A 25,228-nucleotide genomic window follows, 5' to 3' on the forward strand; every position below is an offset into this window, starting at 1 on the left:
ACCTGCTATACCTTATCTCTTGACAACTATTAGGGTAATAAAGTGAATATCCACCCAAACCTTTTCTTTTAGAGTAGTCTATTGTATGCTATTGCATGCTGCTTCCCAACCTCTTAGATTGTTAGCTCCTTGGGGCAGTGTCTTCTCCTTCTCCTCTGTCTCTTCTGTCTGTGTTTGTCATTTGCCACCCCTATTTAATGGACAGCGCTGTCATTTTATTTTGTAGAGTCATTGAACAAAAGGCACATGACAATGTTGACATAGATGGAAGAACTAAGTGCCTGCGCAACACAGAAACAATACAAAAGAGCATTGGTTTGTGATTTATTGTGTGGTCAGCACTGACAGAGGACTTGAGGACTTATTGAAAAGTGGGACAAGCTCTGCACACGGGGAGAGGGGCATGGAACAAGTTTTAAGGGTATGGTATAAGCACTCTCAAGTATAAGTTGCTGGGAATAATTGTTAATGATTACTGTCATAAACAGTGGAACAAATAAAAGGTATAAATACAATGTTCTTCTGGAGTTCTATGGAGAGGAGAGAACGAATGGCAGGTGCCCTGCTACATCCTTCCCAAACAACAGTGGTCTATAGAGTCCGGTCGTTTAGCATTTTAGCTTGGCCAACACAATGAAGTGAGATCTCTTCCAGCCCTAGACTTTTTCCAATGATGGTCTTGAGCATCAAAAACATATTATCAGTACAAGGCTTTTATTTTGTTTCACCCTCTAATGACAGGGTCACTTTATGTACATATTGACAGGTCGTATCCATCATCTAGGGGCATGAAGGTCACCACCAACCTCCAGGAACAGCAGAGTCTCCTCTGGATCTGACAACTTCCTACTGACCTTTCCAGTTGCTGGACTAGCCAAGATTTATGTTGTATGCAGTGCAATGCAGCATTATTCAAGAGGACATATTACTGTTAATCCTCTGGCCAATGTTCTGTGTTGGTACCGACCTAGGAATTCTATACAGATGTTACTAAATGCTGAATGAATGATATAATCCTAATTTTACATTTTTAATGTCAAAGTGCACCCTGGTGTTGAAGCTCTTGAACAACACGGTACCCCTAATCAGGGAACCTAAAGAAAAGTACAGAAAAATTATTTTGCAAGATCTCGAAACCAACAAAAGCTCAAAGCAATGTTAACCCTGCAAGTAATCAATTACTAAAGTCCCCAACACATTTCAGGGGTTCAGAAAACCCCACCTTTCTTTGGGGCCTAAATAAAATGTGGCTGCTTAAAGGAACTAAAGCATGTAAAGTTGCATGAAAAGGGTAGAGGGATAACACCTTCACTTTTTGTACAAGCAGAACCTACAACCTACAAGCAAAACGAACAAAAGGCATGCAATCATGCAACTTTCCATGCTTTGAAGCTATCTAGAAGTTTCTCCATTTGTATATTTGATTTTTTCTGCTGTAGAATCATTTTCCTCTCTATTTCCATATTGGATCAAGAAATGTTAGTTTTATGTCTCATGCGCCCCTGAGGAAGCCTAGTAAGGTGGCAGACCAAAAACAGTTCTATTTATTGTGCTTCACAACATCTGATTTTTCTCCCCTCCTATTGTGTGTTACTTCCCCCACCTCTTAGATTGTAAGCTCTTCGGGGTCCTCTCGTCCTCCTGTGTCACTGTCTGTATTCATCTATCATTTGCAAGCCCTCCTTAATGTACAGCACTGCATAATATGTTGGCGCTATATAAATCCGTTTTAATAATATTAAGAATTATTTGAAATCATTGGACTCCAACTAAAAGACCAGGAGTCCAAGCTATAGGTCCGAACAAACCCCAAAGTAATGAATGGGATAGGGATTACTACAATATCAAAATGTTAATTGACAATTGTATTTGTATTTGTTGTCTGTTATTTTTTTAGTATATCATTAAACTGGGTGAGATATGGTTACATAGATATTACATAGATATTCTGCCAACCCCATATACATCAGCTATATAACAAAGAAAATAGACACAAAACTCTGTTTAGAGAGTAGCTGATGTATATGGGGTTGGCAGAATATCTGTAATATCTATGTAACCATATCTGACCCAATATAAAATGATATGGCATTAATATTAAATACCCATTCACAGTCCATGCCAGTCACAGGCTGGAGGAGGGACAAGACCTGTATGTGTTGCTTAACTGCAGCAGGGGAAGATCAGGTCCCCTGTGCTGTCCTGCAGGGCTATGCTGCATGGCACACCTGTGTATATCTCAGGACTGGATGGAAAAAAGTACAAATCTTTTGACACATCCGCTATTCTTTATATGTGTATTTTATATGTGTATTTAGCTGTTTGCCTGGAGTTCAACTTTAAACCACACAAAAATGCAGTCTGGTCCAGATCGTCCTTTCCCATAAGGCACAAAACTCCCTGCACCATCCTCCTCCCTAATAATAACATCAGCTGTGGAGTCTGAGCAGAAATCCTGCACAAGCTGCCCATACATTATGCAGAATTTTTTTGTTTGGCTAAGACGTGACCCCCTGTCCCTTTTATTTTGGAGTGCGGAATCCCTTCAATCCAGGGATCAGATGCAGGGATCCCAGAGCAGGCAGTGCACAAGATAGATCTGCAGAGTAATTAGTGAATGTTTTGTATCCTCCCTCCATCCAATAGGATTGAAATCCCATCTCTCTCCCGGCAGCTTTTCACCCCTGAAGGAGTTGGATGCGTTTTGTTGGAGTCAGTAGACGAGCAGCCCCCTCTGCGTGTCAGAGGAAAGCTGCTCCAGTAAGTGCAGCTTCACGCACACATTCACACACACACACATTCACACAGCGGATGCCTGCAGTGACAGCATTTGACTCTGCTGGACCAGCGACGCAGAGATGCAACGCTTATCCTGACCCGCCAGCGCTCGCTACACCTGAGCGTACCCACGGGCCGTGCAAAGCGCACATCAGGGGACCTTGCCAGCAGGTGCGTCAATATTATATATATATATAAGTCATTCTAGATCTATTAATATCTCTGCAGTACGCTGTGTACCACCGCAGTCCCAAGCAGGCGTATTTAAAGGATCATCCCACCTAAAATATGTTTTCAGTTGTAATTGGGAGCAGGTGGGCTTTGGTTTTTGGATATAGGTACTGCTCCAGCAGAATGAGTTCTGTCTCCGCCAGACGCCCCTGAGTCTTACTCCTCCGGCTGCATCCAGTTCTATTGCTGCAGATTAGATGAGATTCACCCACAAAAGTACAACAGAGGGAGTGAGACCTTCCTATGGTGGCTGCAGCAAAGATCTCACTGTTGGTGGTAGGAAAAGCCAAGGGGTGATTTCCAAATTTGGTGAATATATTATTCCAATCAGATAAAAAAGAAAACCTCTGATTGGTTGGTATGGTCTGCCAAATCTCGTCACATGACCTTATTTAATTGATGGGGTAGTTAAATTTTTTTTGGACACAATGCCAACCTTCGGGGCAGGGTCCTCTCCTCCTGTATCACTGTCTGTCTTTTGCAACCCCTGTTTAATGTACAGTCCTGTGTAATATGTTGGTGCTATATAAATCCTGTTTATTAATAATAATAATAATAATAATAATAACCTTCATGACATGCTCTTGATCAAGGAGGATGAAACATTCACAAATTTTAAATTCTCTTCTTGGTGCCATGTATATTTTAATTCTGTACATCCTGGTAGATCTTGTACCAGCTGGCATTAACTACTTCTTTATTATTATTATTATTATTATTATTATTATTAATAATAATAAACAGGATTTATATAGCGCCAACATATTACGCAGCGCTGTACATTAAATAGGGATTGCAAATGACAGACTAATACAGACAGTGATACAGGAGGAGAGGATCCTGCCCCGAAGAGCTTACAATCTAGTAGATTCTTTATGCACTGGAACTGTTCTGTGCATTGCAGCCTGGTAAGTGAGCAGGTGCCCAAATTGACATACATTACTCTGCAGCCGCTACCTGCTCTGCCCCCAGGACTAGGCACTGATTGGCACAATCACAACGCCGTCCTAGGCTTTGGTGCCCTCTCTGTCTGCCTTGTGAAAGAATAAGCTGCCTCATTGCAAGAGGTGACACTTATGTTAGAAAGTTGATTAGATGTTATGTTATCGTAGCATATGGAATTAAATACAGGAGGGGGAAAATAACTACAGATTCCAGCAGGCCCATGCAGATGGCATAATGTATGCAGACCATGATGAAGGTATGACATTAGTAATATTCTACATAAATCATCATAGGGATTTTGCTGCAACCACCATTTAAATACCTTGGAATATGAAATAAGTGCATTACATGCAGCAATATTTGCATATTAGCATCGAGACGCCTAATAGAACATTACACAGGATCACATTTTGCTTAGTTGGAATAGAGAATCTCAGAAGTATGAATCTATTATTATTTTCAGAGGTTGAGTTATTACTATTAGAAAGAGCCCCCCAAAATGTTATTGGCTGGAGTGAAGAGGTGTGATATTACATATATTTATATATATTGAGTATAGTATTAGATAGATTCTAATCTTGGTGCTCTATATACCCCTGGGGCTTTTATTTACTACAATTACTTCTTGAGCATTGCTGGGTATGTGGCACACATGTTTATCTCACTATACAGTGCTCAGTTAGCGGTCCTGAGCCCTGGCATGTGGGGGCTATGGAGGATGCCCACCTAGCTGTGTATATGCATTAAATTAAATAGTCCTTCACCCTACTCTTCTTTCCTAGTAGTAACTCAGCATCTTTGTTTTCCTTGTCTCCTTTCTCAGTAGTGACCCAGCAGCTCAGCTCCCTTGCTCTCTTCCCACAGTAGTGACCCAGAAGATCTGCTTCCCATTTCCAGTAGTGACCCAGCAGCTCAGCTCCCCTCGCACAGAAGTGACCCAGCAGCTCAGTTCTCCTGCTCTCTTCTCACACTAGTGACCCAGCAGCTCTGCTTCCCATTTCCAGTAGTGATCCAGAAGCTCAGCTCTCCTCTCTCAGTAGTGATCCAGCAGCTCAGCTCCCCACTGCTGACCCCTGCATTCTTTATGTATTAATCATTACATACTTCTGACCAGTGTTGTTTGAAAGATTTAGAAAGTTGCTGATCCCTAAGTAACAACTGACTATTTTAATGGTGCTTGTGACACAATAAATAAAACAAAATTTGTGGGTTCAAGGACTGTGTCATACATAAGTCATGTATTATTATTAATACACAGTATTTATATAGCGCCATCCTATTACGCAGCGCTGTACAAATTCCATAGTCATTTATATAGCAAGTAGGCTCAGGCTTATTATTTATCCATTCCCACTATTAGGTGCCACACGCTATCCATACCTCTATGTGCCCCAGGTTTATTACAATCCTATCAATACTTCTTCTTGTTTCTGCAATTACATGTACCCCCGTAGGATGACCTCCATTATCATCAAATACTATCACAACCTAACACACCTACTCTCTTTACAGATAACTATTTACCAATCTACTTCCAAGTTTCTTCCTTTTATTTACCTTCTTCAGGGTTAAATCTACTTTCCTGTACATTACAGCCCTATAAACTTTTACTGGGTTCTCTACTCTTTTCTCCAACCTAAGGACAGGCCCGTAGAAGTCTATAGGACTGTAATGCACAAGTGCAGGAGGTAAAGAAGACAAATGGCAAACATTTGGTGGGACCATGGCCCTTGGAATCTTGGTAGGTAGGTGAGTGTTGAGGTTGAGATTGGGTCACATCAGATCAGAATAATAATAATAATAAAGATATTACCTGGAACAGCTATAGGACAATAATTGGTATTTAGTTAAGATCAATGCTAAGAATTATTGTTGATCTCATTACTTACAAAGCATAATGCCCCCAGTCTCTGATTTTTAATAAACTCTCTGAATATGTGATAAAATGGATAAAATGTTTCTTTTTCTCAGCCTCAGTTGCCCCTAAGAAAACACAATTAGAACTGGTGATCCCTAGATGTAAATCCTGCTAGCAGATGGTCACCTGTCAGGGAGAATGGTCATTAAACAGCCCAGGGACAGGGCAAGCGGATGTCACTCAAGCAGAATTCTACCTTCCTGAGAATCCATGAGATACAATAAATCTGACCACAATGCACATTATTATCTCTGCCGTCAGCAGGATTCTGTCCAGGAAAGTCAGCCATTGCAGTGTATATGGCCTGGTCTGTATGAGCCCCCCAGAGATAAATATTGAAGTGCTGGAATATAAAGGAGGAGATACAGTAATGCCGAACGCTGGGATGGATTGCAGTTCTGCAAACTTTAAGTCTTATTATGGTGTGCATGGAAATAGAATGGAGGGGCAGAGATAAATAGGGGGAAGGGAAGGAGAATGAAAAGCAAAAAGGTTGAGGGGTAGAAAAGGGGGAGAGTAAGGGAGAGAGGAGAGAGAGAAAATAAGATAGAAAAGAGAATGTTAATGAAGGAAAGGAAGACAAAAGAAAGGGGAAGGAGAAAGAGTGAAAACAGAGAGGAGGGGAAAAGAGAAAAAAAGGAAACAAGGGGGAAGAGTTCTTGGAGCAAAGAAGTGAAAATGGGAGAAAAAGGGTAAAGAGAAAGAATGAAAAAGGACAAAAGTAAAAGGCGAGGAGAGTTAATTAAATGGTTGAAAAAATAGAAGAAAAGGAAGAGGTAAAGGGGAAAAATGTGAAAAGGGGAAAGAAAGAGAATATAAGGTGAGGAAGAAAGAGAGGAGATATAGAGAGAATGAGCCTGATTTATTAACACTCTCTAAGGCTGGAGAGGATACACTTTCATCAGTGAAGCTGAGCGATCCAACAAACCTGGAATAGATCTGGTCCTAGATTCAAAACATTTGCTAACAAATAGCAAATGACTTTCAAGAAATCCATTCCAGGTTTGCTGGATCACCCAGCTTCAGTGATAAAAATTTATCTTCTCCAGCCTTGGAGAGCTTTAATAAATCAGAACCAATAGCTCACTAAATTGATAGACCGACCCAATTTTGCTCAGCTGTCCTAAACTGGACCAGGCCATCATTGTTCCTCCCTAGGGAGCATAAGTAGGAGATAACAAAAGACACGATTTTCTAACCTGGGCAAATACCTTGTCCCCTACAGGCATTTCTGCCATGCTTTCTGGGGCTGACCCTCGTTGGATTGGCAGCAATGGTCATCTGAACTATTGATTGAATTTTGTCAAGAGTATTTTATGTGTATAATTTGCACATAGATAGAGATTGCCACTTCTATGATAGGCCAGGTAAGTTGCAATCCTGCTATCTTCTGATCCCATTGCTATTCTGGCACTCCCTGGCTGGATGATGATGTGTTCTCTCCTGCTCCCCTGTATCCTGTCCCTGTAAATTAGGTCATTCATATATCTGCACAGTTACACAGCTCAGGAGCCGACAGTAAGAATTCACTCACAAGCATTTCTGATGTAGAAATATTAATTTCGATTTAGCATAAAGATACAGCAAGCTTCTCAGGCTAGTAACTGTATATACACAATGCAGCGTCCATGAGACTAAATCAAGGAAGGCAAAGATCTGCTTTCTTATCTACAACATAATGTCAGCTGGTATTCCTAATGTATAGATTTTAATTAATTTGAAAGTGGACATTTCCACCCTGAGCCTGATTTACCTTTTCAAGTAATATGAAAAATCATCAACTCCACCTCCTCCTATGAGAAGTCTCCCTGTCTGCACATGTGCATGCAGTAGAATCTGATTGGCTCCTCTTTCCCCTCCCAGTCTGACTGCTGCTGTGTAGGAAATATCAGGTAGATAAAGCCAAGACAAATGCAAGTACCGGTACCTATGCCTACATTTAATTACTGCTGTTGGAACATCCAGCTTTTAGTAATGATTGGGGCTCTAATGCAATCTCCTTACAATGACAATTACATTTACCAACAATAGCATAGTGCAAGGGCTTACTTAATAAGTAATCCATCCAATGGGATTTGTATTTTTATAAAGCATGTCAAGCACAGGACGACAACACGTCTGGGTTGAGCTATTATTATAATTGAAATAATATACAAAAACCAATCATCTCATAATTTCTAGCTAGTTGTGACATGGCTTGTAAAGAATTGTTGTTAGTTACTGCTGTTTGCAGATCCTAACTGCCAAGTTAGCCCATTGAAGTATAAGCATGCTTTTAAGGGTGTTTAGCCCACTTGGCCTGATTTAATAAAGCTCTCCAAGGCTGGAGAAAATACACTTTCATCAGTGAAGCTGGGTGATCTAGCAAACCTGGAATGGATCTGGTCCAGGAATTAAAACATTCACTAGCAGATAGCAAATGACTTTGAAGAAATCCATTGCAGGTTTGCTGGATAACCTAGATTCACTGATGAAAGTGTATCTTCTCCAGACTTGGAGAGCTTTAATAAATCAGACCCTTTATAGCAATATAATCAAGCCAGTTCTGCAATTTATTAAAAACATCTACATACCCAGGATATCTTGCATACAAAGATACTTTAAAGAAGACATCTAAGTATTGACTGAAATAAAATCTCTTTTAAGTTAGTTCAGCTGCCATGGATCAACAGCATACACAGAAATGTAAAGCTATGGAACTTTTCTTTTATTATAATAATGGAAAACCACCAATCCCTCCACTTTTTAGTCCTACAGTTATATTCTCTTTATAGAAGGAATGTTCTGTATAGTAAAGACGGTTCTACAGCTGCTGGCTTTAGATCAACCATTGCTAGGAACAATGCATCAGTTAAGGTTTATCAATGTAGGTAAATTGGAGGGGATGAATCTACTTTGCTCAAAGTGTTAAAGGTTTTTTTTGTACTACTGACAACATAATCCCTGCAGAAGTATAGTCAGACGTAATGCCGGCATAACAATCAAAATTTAGAATGTGGAACTGAAGGCACCACACTGACTCAGAGTAAGATCACAGGAAAACAACTTAAAAGTGAATACAGAATGTAGGCAGTAGCAGAAGTCAGCATGATCGAGAGTTCAGAAAAATGCTTGACTGGCAGAAAGAAAGTAAAAAAATCTCAAGCTACAGCTAAAGTGAGTTTAATGCCTGAGACAAAAGCCGCCAAAATAATGATTTTTGATCTGAGAATAGGCAGCTTTGAGATTTGGGTGATTGTGGTTTGGTCCATATATGGGTGGGTGGTGTTTGGTCCCAGATATGGGTGGGGGGTGTTTGGTTCCATATATGGGTGGGTGTGGTTTGGTCCCAGATATGGGTGGGGGGTGTTTCGTCCAAGAAATATGGTCTGGACACATATAAGTACATGGTTCAGGAATTTGCACTATTGTGGCAAGTGAGGTTCAGTGATTAATATTAATATCCCATTTAAAAAGTTTTTTTGCAATATTTAAATGTAGATGGGAGGTAGGTAGTCAAGAGATTTGTCCAGTGGTACTTTTTTCTACCACTGGATGTCCTCAGTCTTATGACCACACAGGTCATCCTGGACAAGCCTCCAACCTGTGATTGGAGTATTCCAGAGATTTCTCAAACAAGCCTCTAACCTCTGATATAAGTCTACAGGAAGTCCCCGGGTTAAGGACATCTGATATACGGACAACTCCTAGATTCGAACAGGCTTCCCTGCTCCCTAGTGTGAGTCTTGATGGAATAAGGGGGCGGTTTGCATGACTTGTGGGTAATCTTAAGGTCTAAGCTCTTTCAGCAGCCTCTTGTAACTCTTTAATGACCAAGACAAACTTTGCACTTGTTTCTTTTTGCATATCAAAGCACAGCTTGCTCCAGAAGTTAATGAATGTCTAGGCATCATAAAGAGTTTGAACTGACACCACGCTGCCTAATAATATGTTGATGCAAACATCTGTCCTAATTGCATTTATTAAAATAATGTACCTCGACTTACATGCAAATTCAACTTAAGAACAAACCTACAATCCCTATCTCATATGTAACCCGGGGACTACATGTATTCCATAAATTTCCCCACTAGTTCATTTTTCTCCCACTAGATGTCCTTGGTTTTATAGCCACCCAGGTCATCCCGGACAAGCCCCCAACCTGTGATTGTATAGTGAAGGGGGAAGCAGCACAGTAATGAGTTGATCTCTCTATCATTTTGTTTTCTCCTTCCATCAACACACTCATTGTATTATCTCATTGGCTTCTTTCTCCTACATTCTAGTCCTTCTCTACAGGGACTGCATCGGGGGGATGCCAGGTCACCTCAGGTGCTTACACTGCTTGCATTTAAAAATATAATGACGAATTGAGTACATGACCACATTAGTGTATCTTTTGTATCTGCTTTAAGTATAATCTATTATTCTGTAGCTTATTTTTAGAGCCTGTTTGGCACCAAGAAGTAAAAGTATATCTACCGTGTTTCCCCGATGATAAGGCATCCCCATCAAATAAGCCACCCCGCGATTTTTGCTCAAACAATTAAAATAAAGCACCCCCGCAAATAAGACATCCTCCGATACCTGATACTGTGTGCCTCTGTGTGACTCCTCGATGCTGGCTGCAATGCAGAGTAAAACTGAAAGTAACTTCAAAGGACAAGCAAGCTGCTGATCCCTGCCCTAACAGAGTCTGTTACCCGGTCGTAGAAGCCAAAAAAAAGTGAGTCAGTGATCAGAAGGGGACAATCAATGGCACATACGGTAGTGATCAGAAAGGGGACAATCAATGGCACATGAGTGATCAGAAGGGGACAATCAATGGCACATACGGTAGTGATCAGCATATTTTGGCATTTCAAAAAATATGAGACAGTGCCTTATCATAGGGGAAACAGGGTATGTAGTTTAGTTTAGGTTGATGTAGGGAAGGGACTGAGATATAGTAAAGGAAGTGAACACACATTTTTGCAAAGTGAGGGGGAATCCCCTCTTGTTGTCTTTGGAACAGAAGATTTACCCTTTCCTACTGTTTCTATGTTGGTTTCCCTACCATTTTTAGTACTTGTAACAAAAGTACTCATTTTTATTTTGTTTTTTATCTTAGAGAGAGAAGAACATGCTGTGAAGAATGTCTAACTCCGCCAAAATTAGTGCTACATCCACGGGATCTCCGCATTCCTTTCAAGGAACCAACCAAGGGCAGGTTTTACCACAGACTCACCAAGGCATTACGATCCAGCTAACCAAAGTACACAGTGAAGACAACTGGGAGGAGTTAGAGGAGAGCGATCTCATCTTTACCCTGGATCAAGATGAGGAGGAGGCCTTGGTGGCAAACCCATCGCCCAACAAAGTGAGAGCTTCTGTGTATGGACAGCCAACAGGGAAAGAGGGGGCTGTGGTCAATGAGCTAGCTCTCGCTGCTTATGAGTGCGCAGGTGATGTTCTTCTGTCCACTGAGACCCAGAGATGTAGTTCTCCTTTGATGCCAAGCTCACCCTCTTCTAAGCCTCTCATCAACTTGGTCAAGTCTATCTCAAGTGAAATTGATGCCAAGGATTCATCAACTCACAAGCCCCATCCTTTTGTCAATCTGGTCAAGTCCATCTCTACTGAAATTTCCCGTCTTGAACCAGAGGTATCACAGTCCAAGTCAGACTCTAAGCTGAATGTCCATCTGTGGAAACAGATAACACAGCCTAAGAGCAAAAATGGAGACTCTAGAACAGCTCCGTCCTCCCCTAGCCTGTCACCTTCCGAAAGCAAAGGTATGTTTTTCAACGTACAGGAAGTAGAAGCCAGGCTGGAGGACACCAAAAGGAGGTTGTCAGAAGCCATGCAAGAACCTTTAAGCATGCTTAGTAAAATTATTGGTGAGGAGACAACCCCAAGCCCTAAATATAGAACTATGCCCCCCATGTTTTCTAGCCAGGAGTCCCCAACAAGTCGGGAACAAGGTTTTTTTGATGCAAAGAACAGTTTTCCAAGTTATGGAAAATCAGAAGAAGCTGAAAGTTTGGAGTTTATGGAGAATTCAAAAAGTGTTCAAGGAGAAACAACAAAAAACTACTGCAAGTATAAGATCTGCTCCTATGGGGACATGATCCAGGTTGTAGAACTAGCCAACGATGTAGAAACCGAAGACCATTTATTAGGGCCTACAACCTCTTGCCAAACTCCTCATCATAACAACGATGTGCCATGTAGTGCCCTGGTCTGCGTAGCAATCCTAGCTTACAACTTCTTTATTTGGCCCCTGCCGGCCTATATATCTGGGCTTCTTGTGGGTATCACCAGTGGATTTCTCCTTGGACTTTTTATGGTGCTCTTCTTGGTTCCGAAGCCTTCCTACTCCTCCAGACACAAGCGATACCTGCAGGAAAGTACGAAATTCCAATTGACAGCTCAGAAGGTCCAGGAACCCTGTAACTTTCAGGTACACTTTACCAATACAATAATGAAAATGGACAAATCTGGTGGTATTATCAAGGCTTTATTGTACTGTGGTACAGTGTGGTTAAACAAAATGGCGCACTTAGTGCGATTTTATGTGCTACTGTTCATTTTAAATGCCACTCCAACACATCAAGCAGACTCATATTTATTTTACTGCATCACAAACTGATTTTTATTTCTAATTTTTTGATAAGGGGGTTAGCAAACCTGTCCGGTTTTAAATGTGTTCCTGCTAAGAGCACTCTTTTTTTGTTCTGAACACTAATATTACCAGGAATGATAGAGTAAATGCAGAATTTTAAGTTGTCATTGGAGGATTGGAGGGATATATCCCAACTGAGAGGCTAATTCCTGCAATAGTCTGGCATGAGAATTCCTTCACATTGCAATGATATCACTTCGAGTTAGCTCTACAGGACAGTGTCGATAAAAGGATTTAGATGGCAAAAAAGTGTGGGTTTAACCCTCCCCTACTATACTTTACTCTACTGGATGAATAATAATAAAGAGTTTTTCTCCCGTAGGGTTTAGCAAAACCGCTTCCTGACCTGTAGATTCACCAGTAGCCTTCAGAACCCTTTTTTTGATGTTGCTCTGAGGCAGTGGCAGATGCAGCTAATAGTGGCCCCTGTGCAAAACTGAGAAGTGGGCCCCTATGCAGAACTGACTAGTGGCACCATAGTGAGCAGCAGAGCTAAAGCTTGTAAACTTGAGCAGTCATGAGAGGAGGAAGTGACCGGTGCAGGGATTGCTTGCAGAATTTTTTCATCTGCCTGGGGATTGGGGGCAAACACATGGCTCTCCTAGCCTGATGCTAAGGCATTGACAGCTGGGCTGCACAAACAAGGTTCTAAGGACCCACAAACTGCTGCAAGGGGATAATGGTGTGCAAGCTGGTTTGGCTGGTGCAGGGATTGCTGGGAGAATTACGTCGCCTGTCTGGGAATTAGGGGTGCTCGGGCATCACTTCCCTAGCCTTGTGACAAGGAATGAATAGCTGGGCTGTGCAAATAAGGTTCTAAAGGCTCACAAGCTGGGCAACAAGGGAAGAAGGGTGGGCAAGCAGGTAGTGGACCCTGAAAGGTGCTGTGGGGCCCCCCTGCTGGCTGAGTATTGTTCAGGGTCCTTGGCACACTACTATGTCCGCCCCTGTATGCACACAACATACAGACAGTTGTTTCCTAACAAAGTCTAAAAATACAATTTTTTGGGAAACTCAGTCAACTGGTATATTTTTGAGAAGAAACATTCAACCTCTACACATCCAGAGGTGTAGATTTAAACCTGACTCCCCTAACACTGCAAAAGTTTTGGTTAAATCCAAAGTGCACTAAAGTGTCTACCACATTTACCACATTATTTTTCATAAAAAAACAAAAAGTCAAATATAATTTTCTCCTTCCTGATCCAATGTTAGAAGCTCCATGACAAGACAAATGTAATCTTTTATAGCCAACCAGGAGTATTTGGCACATGATGGGGAATATCTGCAGTGCCAAAGCAAGTTTTCCAAACCATTCTCTGCCCACAATGCAGTTCATCCTGTGGAGCATGAAATATAGTCTGGCGAGTAGTGATTCCGAGGATGACTGCACACTTTCAATCACTTCACCGCCTCTTCTGTGAAATGCAATTTAACAATAGGGCAATGTACGGGAAATGTTCAGAACAGCTGTGAAGGTGGGTGGGTGCCGCTATTGTTGGCACTGCAGAAAGGGGCCACATTGTAATCTGGGTACACAGTGTGCTGCAAACGTATGAGAAGATGGCACCTCAATGCAATGAGAACACAAATGCAGAATAGGGGATACCAGATGTAAAATGTATACAGCACAATGGGAATGTTTATGTGAAGGTCAGTGTATGCTCAGGTTAGATTCACATGCTGCCTATACATATAACAATGTGTTGATGAAAAAAGAATTCTATCTTTCAGAAATCAATTTCACTTAGTAAGGAGCTTGGATCAATGAAGGATTGTTTTTATCGAGCTTGAAGTTTTGATGTTAATGGTAAATCTAATTGAATTTGGCCAAACTTGTCACATTAAAAATTGTTTTCTAGTGGAAGGATGTTGAAGCTTTGATGGATTTGTATGTATGGCCAGCACTGAGAAGAAAGCAATGGATGAATTATAAGCTTGATGAATGAAGCTGAACAGCAGACAAACAATGGATACCCAGATAAAATACATATATGGGAGCTGTTTGACTTGATTTGTATTTGTGCCCATCGGGCTTAATATTTATACAGCTGCACCACACATTAGGTAGCATTTGCAGGTCTTGTCCCTCCCACACTGACCCTGTGAGTGTACAGTGAATAGAAAAGCAGTTCATCTCACTGATACTTATCTTTTAAAAGAATGCCCCTTGCTGAAAATTAACTGACTGGCTCTTTTTGATGTTTTACTCCCTACAGTACATTAAAAACGGATAACAGGTCAGATATTGGGACACACTCTACCTATATTCAAAAAAATACATCTAATGATGTATTAATAAATAGTTCAGCTTTAGCGCAAACATAGCAAACCTATGTTTTCTCATCCAAATGGTATCCTTCCCTTCCCTTTGCTTCCCTTAGCTGCTGGTATGGAAGAGTATGCGACTTTCCTGCATGTGACCGCACAGTTGCTTGGCATTTGGGCACCAGGTCACATTTTACTGTCACATGGTCAGACCACATGTGGAATATGCAGTCCAGTTTTGGCCACCAACTCACAAAAAAGACATTCTCGAGTGCAGAGAAGGGCAACTAAACTCATAAAAGGAATAGAGGAGTTCAGCTATGAGGAGAGATTAGCTGAACTGAATCTATTCTCCCTTGAGAAGAAATGTATCGGGGATATGATCACCCTGTATAAATATATAAACGGTCCATATAGAGAACTCTCTTCCCAATCATTCACTTTGAGATCATTACAAAGAACAAGAGGGCACTCTTTGCATCTGGAGGAAAAGAAGTTTAAGCTCCGGATAAGGAAGGGATTCTTCACTGTAACGTCTGTGAAAATGTGGAATTGGCTCCCTCAGGAAATAGTTTCAGCAACTACTATAGATTGCTTTAGGAAAAAGCTGGATGGTTTTTAGAAGCACAGAATATAACTGGGTATTAAGGCTTTAAAGTATGAATAACACTGACTGTTGAACCTGGGAACATCTGATTGCCTCATGGAATCAGGAAGGAATTTTTCCCCTGTTGTAAATTGTACCAGGGGTTTTTTTTGCCTTCCTGTGGACCAACTTTGTCCTATAGGGTTTTACATCTGGATATGTCTATGTCTCTAGTGGTTGAACTTGATGGAACTATGTCTTTTTTTTTAATGTAACCTACTATATGGGGCAGGGAGAACTTTCTCACCCCTGAGCTTCATTAAACTGAAACTGTTTTTAAGACCTTCATGAGCAAAGCATAGGTTCACATTAGGATGAGGTAGGGCCATATGGGAGGGAATTGGAGCTTGCACAGAACTTTCTTTGCTCATTCTCCTTCCCAATGATGTTCTTTGGCATTAATGAGAATCCATTGAATTGCACTGCATGGGTTCACTTTAAACTCAATTATGAACATGATTGTTCCCTATAGTTCCAGGTTGCAATAATTTGCTACTTGTACTGTAGTAATAGCACTATATAAGAAGAGATAGGATTGCTATCAACAGCAACCAATCATTTCCCTGCAAACTTCAACAAAAGGAAAGAAAATGAATTTGGACCTGGTAGATAATGCCCAGCATGCAACAGATCTTTTCTTCTGTCCTATGACTATCAGAAGCCGGTGCATCAATTCGTAGTTAGGAAGGTTATTTGGGCATTTGACCAGTGTATTACATTAGCTGGCAGGTATTAACATCACTTAAATCAACAGTGCACATGATGGGTATGAGGAAACTGAGATTTTGACAAGTATTACCTGATTCTATATCTCACCAGCATTGCTCTCGTGATGGTTGGTGTTAATTAAATGAATATTTCTGTTTTTCTGTCCCTGAAAAATATGTAAAATATACTGTAAGATGAATCAATGAATATAATGTGACAAAACTAAAACAAAAGACAGATTACATATTGTATATACTGACCTCCTGAACCTTATTCATACTCGTAATATATTGAATTAATTCAGTTCTTCCCCCCTCAATGTTTCTTTCTTCATTGAATTGAATTTATTGAAAAGCAACTCCAGAGGAAAAATAAATCCTCCTTTTAAATCACAAATGTTCTTAAAAGTTAATAGTTCCTTTCAGATTGTGTGATTGTAGAGAGAGCTTGTTTGGAGTGATGGGTCATACATATTCTTGATAGGCAGAATACAGAGATAAAATCAACTTCAACAAATATATCAATTCATTCATAATCACCGCCAGTAAGGACAGGCTACCTACATTATTTTTTATAATACTGATTTGTTGCTGTATACTTAAAAATTATATGTTTTTGACCAATAAGTTCTTCCACATTATTTGTCCTGGGTGGCTTTCCTAGGTAAGGAACCAACAATATTGGTTTGGCCCATTGCTGGAAGCGTGGAATGTCCCCAGGCAGGGATGTAATAAGTGTTATGGGTCTGGTGTTTGGTGTGTGATAGCCTAATGGTTTGTAGGTGCAGGAGACAATTCTCTAACCTTGTGTGGTCATTAAAGGTCCCAATGCATTGCCAGTCTCTTAACGGGATGGCCAATGGTTCCCTAAGTGGTCAGATCCCAAATTCATAGAACCATTCCCCCATGGATGGTTACAAGAAAACTGGCTTTGAATGAAGTTATCTGCCAAACATGGGACCACTGTCACCTTTTTGGGCTGCCCATTAAGATAAGTGGGGTTAATGAAACAAAAGATGAATGCAATCCACCTGGAGAATGATCGTCTTTAATGGGGCAGAGAATATCCATTGGTCCTTTTTTGACATCATCATGATCAGAAAATAATCATTGCGTTTGTTTGGAACCAGGGCTGGATGAATGAGATGTTTTCCTACGATCCCGAGACGTATCACCCTGCTCTCACACACTCTGTGTTTGTAACCTTGGAAGGGACAAGCTTAAAACGCAGCGATCCAAAGAGTAATCTGCCTCGAAGGTCTACTTTTGGAGAGGAGTTCCCAGAAGTTACATTTGTTAGTCATGAGATCAGTGACTTGACTAATGCTCAGGTAAGAGGATAAATGTCATCCAGTTATGTTATATACATGTTTATGGTGTAATTAGGGGTGGAGGGGTTGTGGTCTTCTACAGGTCCAACACATTTAAATTCAAGTCTCCAAACAATCCTGCTGTACTTTTCCTTTTTCAGAAATATGAAACTTTTGTCAGATGGTATTGCAATTTACACAGGGTTGATAACATCCTCCTCAGGTCAGGGGCACTGAATCCTTAAAGTAACGCTGTGGGGGAGAAAGATGTAGGTGATCATGAATGGGTCAAGGGTTAGTCTTTTTAAGAGACTCTGTAAAAGCCAAGAAAACGAGTATATCCAAACCTAAGAAGAAAAATGTAATTTAGCACAGTGCTCCAAGTTCAATCAATAAACTGGGAAATGTACCTTTTTTCTATATAATGTGTTAATTTACCTTCAACATTTTTATATAAACAGTCCTTATATGTGCATCTAAAATGTCATGATATGATACCTTGGAAACTTGACTTTGGTGGAACAGAAGTTTGTCCATTTTTCAAACTTTTCTATCAACTATGACAAATGTACCCTTCTACCTATAGACTCTTCCTCCCAGCCTATGGCTGGGTTCTTATCCTGTATCCAGATAGTGTCAGTCTTGAAAAATCTGGATATTCTTATTTTTTGCTTTGTCACTGAATATTTGAGATGCAGTGTAATGTTTGGTGAAAACTACTACTTCCAGTTGTTGGTAGGACCTACCTACAAAAAATGCTTGAATGCCACAAGTAGGATATTTTCTTTATAAAGCCCTATGCTGGATCCCTTCCCATGCATAAAAAAGGGCATCTTTATTCATCATAAATGAAAATAGCTTCCCAACTTAGTTTTACAATAATGACTAAGTCATTACAACTAAGTCTCATCAATGATCGAAGATGACTTTTGTCCCCATGTTCATGGATCCATGGATCTATTTCTTAGTTTGACAATTTCGTATATGGATCTTACCCAAAGATCATGAAATTTCTCAAGTATTTGATCATTTTCTGATGTTTTACTGAATGTCTCACATTGTCTTACATATGTTCCTTAAGTCTAGAATGCTATTAAGATGGTCCTGGGTATTAGCATGTCAATAATATCATTTCTCCAGATATTTTTAGTTCCATATGGACTGGCCAAGAAGAGACTGTGGAACAAAAAATACCCTATATGCATTCAATTGTGTAACCCAGAAGATCTCCAAAGCCTGGAACCTGGGGACAAAGACTGTGAAGAATCTCCAAGGCCAGACAGAGAAGACCCTGAGAAGATCACAGGGGACTGCAAGGCTAAAGCTTTATATCTGTTTGGAAGGACGGGTAGAGGCAAAGAAGAGTGGTACCAACATCTGCTTCGAGCCACTCAAAGTTCCATGGCTGGAAAACAAGATGGCACCAGAAGCAACAGCAGAACAGGTGTTTTAATGTTCATTTAGGGGTTTTTATTGATGTAGAATAAACTCTAGGCTTCATCATGATGTCTCATATTAAATGCTTGTCATGGTTTATGCATGATACAGACAACTATAAAAACTAATAGAACTTATACTCTTTCTGTGATCTCAGTGAACAGTTTCTCTTTCTCTGAACAGTTTCCTCTTTTTCAGACTCTGGACCACATCCATTGTCCAACTCGGGCAGCTTGGGGGGAACCAGTAATAGCAGTACAGAGAGCACAGAGGACATTCCTTATCTTCTGAAACCCAGAGACTTATCAGGGAATGTCAGGCAGAAAATCCTTCTGGACTACAACAGCTACATTGTCAGTTTTATCCCAACAGATACTATAAGTCCAGCACTCAGCCCTCATCATAGTGCAACCAGCAGCCCCACCCCTCGTAGAAAGGTGATCTGGTGTTCTTTTTTATTCTCTTGATATTTTATGCTCTCATATAAGCTAAAATTGTTTAAATAAATGAGTATTGATGAGCTGAATTTCCCATTCATATATTGGGAATGATGTTGATACCATTTTGCTACAATATGAAGAATCTATTGGGTGGTACCACCATCATTTATAGTGGCCAATCTAGTTTGCCATGAATGAGAACGTTGGTGTTTTTTTATTATTAATTGGAGACCCTGCAATAAATAAGGAACCAGTAAAAACAATTACAGTTGTGTATATAACACATAATATAATAAAACCTTTTACAGTTGTGCCGTGAGCTGTCACACAATGACAATACAAAACCAAAAGACCTGAAATGTAGAATGTGAATTCTTAATAGCTAAATTTTAAAAACCTTGAAGGGAACGTGACTGGCATAAACAAAGGAAACCTCTATAGTGGCCATCAGTCCAATATGCAATTTGGATGAGACTGCACTAAAGATTTAGTAACACTTTAAGTAATCAATCTGAACACAAATGATGGCAGATCTCGCTATTTCAGTGACCTAACTGAATGTCTTTGCTCATCCACACAGCAATTTATAGAGCGTTCTCTCTCCAACATCCCCAATGTGTGCTGGATAAATGCCTTCATGGGACGTATCTTCTGGGATTTCCTTAGAGAGAAATACTGGGAGGACATAGTGGCCAATAAAATCCAGAAGAAGCTAACAAAAATCAAGGTGGGATCTCTCATACAACCAATAGAATACCTTGACCTGACAGTTATGTAGATTGTGTAATAATGAGGCCGATGTCTGACTGCAGAAGAACGACATGTCTGATTTATTGTCTGATTTTGTCTCTCAGCTGCCAAATTTTATGAATGAGCTGACCCTAACTGAATTGGATATGGGGACATCATTTCCTCAGATACTGTCCACCTCAAACCCCAGTGTGAATGAGAGAGGTAAGTGACCAGGGTAATTCAGATGTCCCCAGATTTCTACCCCTGCTGCTCAACCAACCCCACCCTAAATACAACAGGCCACATATTGAGAAAAATTGGCCGTAACAGCCCTTTAATTATAAAGCATCCAAAACAAATAGCCATACTTGGATATATATAACCTCATCAGCAATATATATCCATACAAAAACAAAAATTGTGATGTATTATTTCTTTTTTGGCTATAAGCCCTGAAGAAGTGTTTCAACTTTTTACCTTGAGGGAACCCTTGAAAGAACTTTCAGGTCCTTAGGGAAACCCTACTATACTTACTATATCCACAGCTCACAATACATTGGTGTGGTGGTCAGTGAGAAGAATTCCTCTTACATTGCTGGCCATTGGGAAGAATTTCACCCTTACAGATAGCCAAAAAGATCATTGGTGTCATATAAACTGACCTGAGAGGTGCAAATTGCTCATTGCTCAAGGAACCCCTGGAGGAGCCTTAGGACTCCACAGAAAGGTTTAGAAACACTGCCTTAGGGTATTACAGGGTATTCAACCTCGGGGTAGAGCAGGGGTCCCCAACTCCCTGGTCACTGAGACTCACTGAGTAAAGGGCTACAGCAGCGGTCCCCAACCAGTGATCTGTGAGAAAATTTTGGTGGTCCGTTGCTCTGGCCGGTGCACCCCCCAGTGGGGTCAGGAGAAGGGCTCCACTTGGGGGGGTCTCCTGTATGCATTGCAGGCTCAGGGCAGTGGGCAGGTTGTGTCTCTGGACACAACCCACTCACTCTCCCATTGCATGCTCAGACCTTCAATGGGACAATGGGTGGGTTCTGGCATCATGACTCCACTCTGGGGGAAAGTTTCTTCCCCTTTGATTGACACATGGCTCCCCATGCATATGTGGTCCAGAGTCCATAAATTTAGCGATCCGTGTCGTGCAATAGGTTGTGGACCACTGGGGTAGAGGACACCATTGCAAAGATGGGTCCTACCTCCATTGTCCAACACCACCAAACCCACTGCCTTCTAGGACTTCAAACACAAACCACCCCTGTTATGTAGACCAAAGAACCCAAGGGGCAGGAGGGCAGGAAGCTTTCTCTTTTTCAGCCAAACTTCTAGTGAAACTTCCTACTCCTCCTTTCTTTACATTCCCCTTATCTGTCTCGCTTTCACACCCTTTCATGTAGCGCCTGCACCTTTTTTGTTTGCTGCTCTTGGTCTAGAGATTATTATGAAGAAAATTACAAGCTAGATGTTTCAATATCTTATAAATTCCTTTATCATTTCCCCAAGAAATGTCAAACTTGCAGTTATCCACAGACATCGATAATTAACCAACGTCCTTTGATCTGCTTACAATACATTGGAATGTCCCGTGAATGTATATGGAAAAGGTTCTGATTTATCCATAATTTGGAATATCTAGTTTGTCACATTTATCTGAATTGCATTGTAGAAGACATTTTTCAGATTTTCCTTTAAGGCTCTACACCTTTAAATAGCTTCATTAAAACCAGCCCCGTCCCCCTTTAACACAACAGAACCTGGATGGCGATGGAAGAAGCTGTGGGAGTCTATTTGTGGTTTATCAGAATGAGTGCTTTACGTTCTCATTAGCTTGGAATAGCTTTTGTGAAGGCTGGCAGTGCAGAACAATAAGAGAAGAACACACCATTATCTTCTTTATTTAGCCAGGAGTCAGCTCTGAAATTAAATCATTGGCAGCCTGAGAAGGCACAAACGTTAAAAGGAAAAGAAAACAATATTTTTAGTTATATCAGTATTTTGAACTGTAATTATATATTTTTTTTACTTTAAAGTAAGTTGATAACTTTGACACTACTACAGAATTTGTTTGAGGAAATCCCGTTGAGATTTTAAAGGCATTGTAATAATATTCAGATATTACGTAAATATATTAAAAATTCCATTTATTAAGTATTAATAATAAAAACACACTCATAAAACAACCATCAATAGCATCATTACAGATATAGATCCCTTTTAGGCTGGATCTCTGGCATAAACAAGTTTGACGTGTTTCGCGGATCAAACGTTCGCTTCCTCAGGAACAGTTAATAACTTTGCTGATTTCTCTTTTGATTATTGTAGTCTGAGTGCTGTAATTTAAGCTGAACTTTGGTTGGCTTGTAAAATGCTTTTTTGAAAAATAAATTAAAAACTATAATTATAAACTATATTGCTCAATGAAGCTTTCACCCCACTGGACAACTTGTGAAACAAAACTGCTCTTTTTTAGCAGCCTTTTCATTGCATGGCCAGGAGTTCTGCATTGTATGCAATGACGTTCAGGGCCCATCCCATCAATGTTACGAGCACCAGGTACTGGATGGGGTGGGGTGGGGGGGGGCAATATAAGTATGCTTCTCTGTTATAGATAGCAATATTTAACTTCAAATCTGCAGCTTTCATTAAAGTAATACCATACAGTGCAGACTTTGCTGCTACACACGGCCCTCTGTACAGGGACCTATTTATAATAAATGTGGGTGCATTGGTTGATGGGACCATGTAGACATGGGCAATGCTTATTTCTAGCTATTGTCATTCTATTTACCTGTTTTACCTGGTCAGCAGTTAAATGGAAGGCACAGATATTGGTCTTACACAGTCATTCTATATACAAGGAATAGGAATTTTACCTGGTCAGTAGTTGAATGAGAGGCACAGAAATTGGTCTTGCACAGGAACCTTTTGCTGACTCCATGAATCCAAGACATTCAGAATAACAATGCAATTTACTCTAAGACTCCATTTACTGTCCACATTCTATTCATCCCCCATGTACAGATCCTGAGCTGCATTATATTCCAATTTCAGCAGAGCGTTCATCCTATCTAAAGCAAAGATGGCTCCTGCATTACTAATTGATTAAGTGGCCGTTTATTTTGGTTTGTAAATGACAGGTCCTCTTGAAGAGCAAACTTTGTAGGTGCAGAGAGATGAGCTTAGTTAATATTTTATTAATTATTAATAGTCATTTATAGTAGCCGTTCATAAATTTGGATTTCTGTTTTAAACTGGTGAAAGGTAAAGATGGAGGGATGAAAGAGGCAAAGGGAAGGTGGTGATTCTGATCTCTGGTAATATTCCTAATATTAGCCAAAGCAATGTAATAGGTGCACTGTATAAGAGGCCCCTTTGCTGCTGGTAAGACCCCAATGTATAGTCCAGGTCAGTCTATATAAATACATGCGCTAAGTACCCCATTCTTACCCAGAAGTGCTTCTGTCATATGATTGGCTGCTTGGACATTAATGGCTGCATTTTGGTACTAAGAGTGCATCACATGTTGTCTCATAGCCAGAAATGCTTCTTTTTTTTATCTTGGGTCACCATTAGGGAAATTGAGCATCCACAGTGCAATGGAGAGCTATTCATGTTCAGTATTTACATGAACCGATTTGGAAACAGAAATATACCCAACAAGCAGTTTACATTGCATTGAAACTATAGCCAGTTATCACCCACACAGATCCTGCCCAGGGAGATATCTGACACCAGCACCTCCATATATGAGGCAACATCAGCACCGGGGATTTTCACCAATTCCAGGGCCGTTATCTCAGGGCTTAGTCAGGAGCAGCTGCGGCTGCTGGCAGCGGGCATTGCCATGTGCTTCATATTCGCAGCAACATACCCAGTACAGGAAATAAGTTATTTTACAGGCCAAACTACTAATTACAGACAAAGCCGTAATCCACGGATTAAACCTGATCTCTCTTAACTCCTCACAAGCAAGCTGTAAAATTTTTGCCCTTCAGATGTAAAATTGGGTTAACAAGTGAAAGTTAAAAATATATACAGTACATTTCTGCAGCCCATTGCAAGTAGAAGAAAATACATAATGAACCTGCCAGAGGAATACAGTGCATCCAACTTCCTTTTTGGGCTGACAACACAGTACTGCTGCTGCAGTAAACTCCAAACTGTTGTCACATCTGCCTGATGGGACTACAAAGCATTCTATTCTACAGGCTGCCATTCTCCGCATGCATTGATTTCTTTACTGGCGAAACAATGCTGAACTCCCCATCCTGCATCACTACATCTAGTAGTACAGTACTCCCAAACTGTCACCCAATTCTAGGTGCAATGACCCAGCCAGCAGCTTGATGGGTGTGTCACCCCTGGAAGCCAAGGCAGCAGCAAATGGTTTACATTCACTCCTGCATGGCATTTCTCAAGATGGGTTGCTTTATGGTCCAAACAGTCATCCATGCCTCCAAAATGTGTGTTAGGTTTAACACTTCAAATCGGTTTCATAAGCCAGTTTGGCATGATGACCATGCAAGACCACGGAGACAGGGATGGAGCACTATCACTCTATATTAGGAAGTGCCTGAACAAGTTCCTTTATGGTAGAATTACCAAGTCTTATGTAGAACTATAGATTTGATTTGTACATTTAGTTAAAACCCTTTCTCGTGTACTTTAATGTTTTTAAAAAGCTTGGTGGGAAAGCACGCATACATTGGTTTAATAGTCTGTCATTATACATTCGTCCACTAAATGGTGCTGTGTTGATTTTCACTTCTAGTAAATACAAGGGAATAGTGAAAATCAACACAGCACCATCTAGTGGAGGATTTTACCATGACACTTGCTAATAAACCAATGTATCTGCCCATGTCTTCTTAATACCTTTCAATTACATTTAGGTACATTTACTCATCTCAATTCACAAACAGCAATAAAACAAGATCAGAACAAATCACTGTGAGAATTATAAAAAAAATATACCCCTAAACCCCTTCAAATCTAATATTATTTTAGCAGTAAAATAGAAGTCTGTATTTTCTGACTCTTACACTAATTTAAATTAATCTCTAAAGTACAAAAAACAGCCCAAATTTTAAAATTTTGGTATACTCAGCTGGCACTCCACTCACGCTACTCATAGCAAAGAATCACACAATTTAGGGTGCAGCCAGCT

At 40.4% G+C, this 25,228-nt stretch overlaps 1 protein-coding gene across 1 annotated transcript in view; it reads left to right on the top strand.

Annotated features, from left to right (window-relative positions):
- The first annotated feature begins 2,768 nt into the window (after positions 1-2,768).
- LOC140334758 (testis-expressed protein 2-like) overlaps positions 2,769-25,228 on the top strand; it is a 31,723-nt gene continuing 9,263 nt past the window's right edge. The window contains exons 1-8 of the mRNA XM_072416998.1: positions 2,769-2,949; positions 10,962-12,293; positions 17,267-17,467; positions 18,587-18,890; positions 19,082-19,320; positions 19,904-20,050; positions 20,178-20,277; positions 22,535-22,614. Of these exons, the coding sequence (XP_072273099.1) occupies positions 10,986-12,293; positions 17,267-17,467; positions 18,587-18,890; positions 19,082-19,320; positions 19,904-20,050; positions 20,178-20,277; positions 22,535-22,614 (2,379 nt within the window). The 5' untranslated portion in view covers positions 2,769-2,949; positions 10,962-10,985. The remainder of the gene's footprint in view (positions 2,950-10,961; positions 12,294-17,266; positions 17,468-18,586; positions 18,891-19,081; positions 19,321-19,903; positions 20,051-20,177; positions 20,278-22,534; positions 22,615-25,228) is intronic.

Source organism: Pyxicephalus adspersus, chromosome 7, assembly GCF_032062135.1.
Source record: "Pyxicephalus adspersus chromosome 7, UCB_Pads_2.0, whole genome shotgun sequence".
NCBI lineage: Eukaryota > Metazoa > Chordata > Amphibia > Anura > Pyxicephalidae > Pyxicephalus > Pyxicephalus adspersus.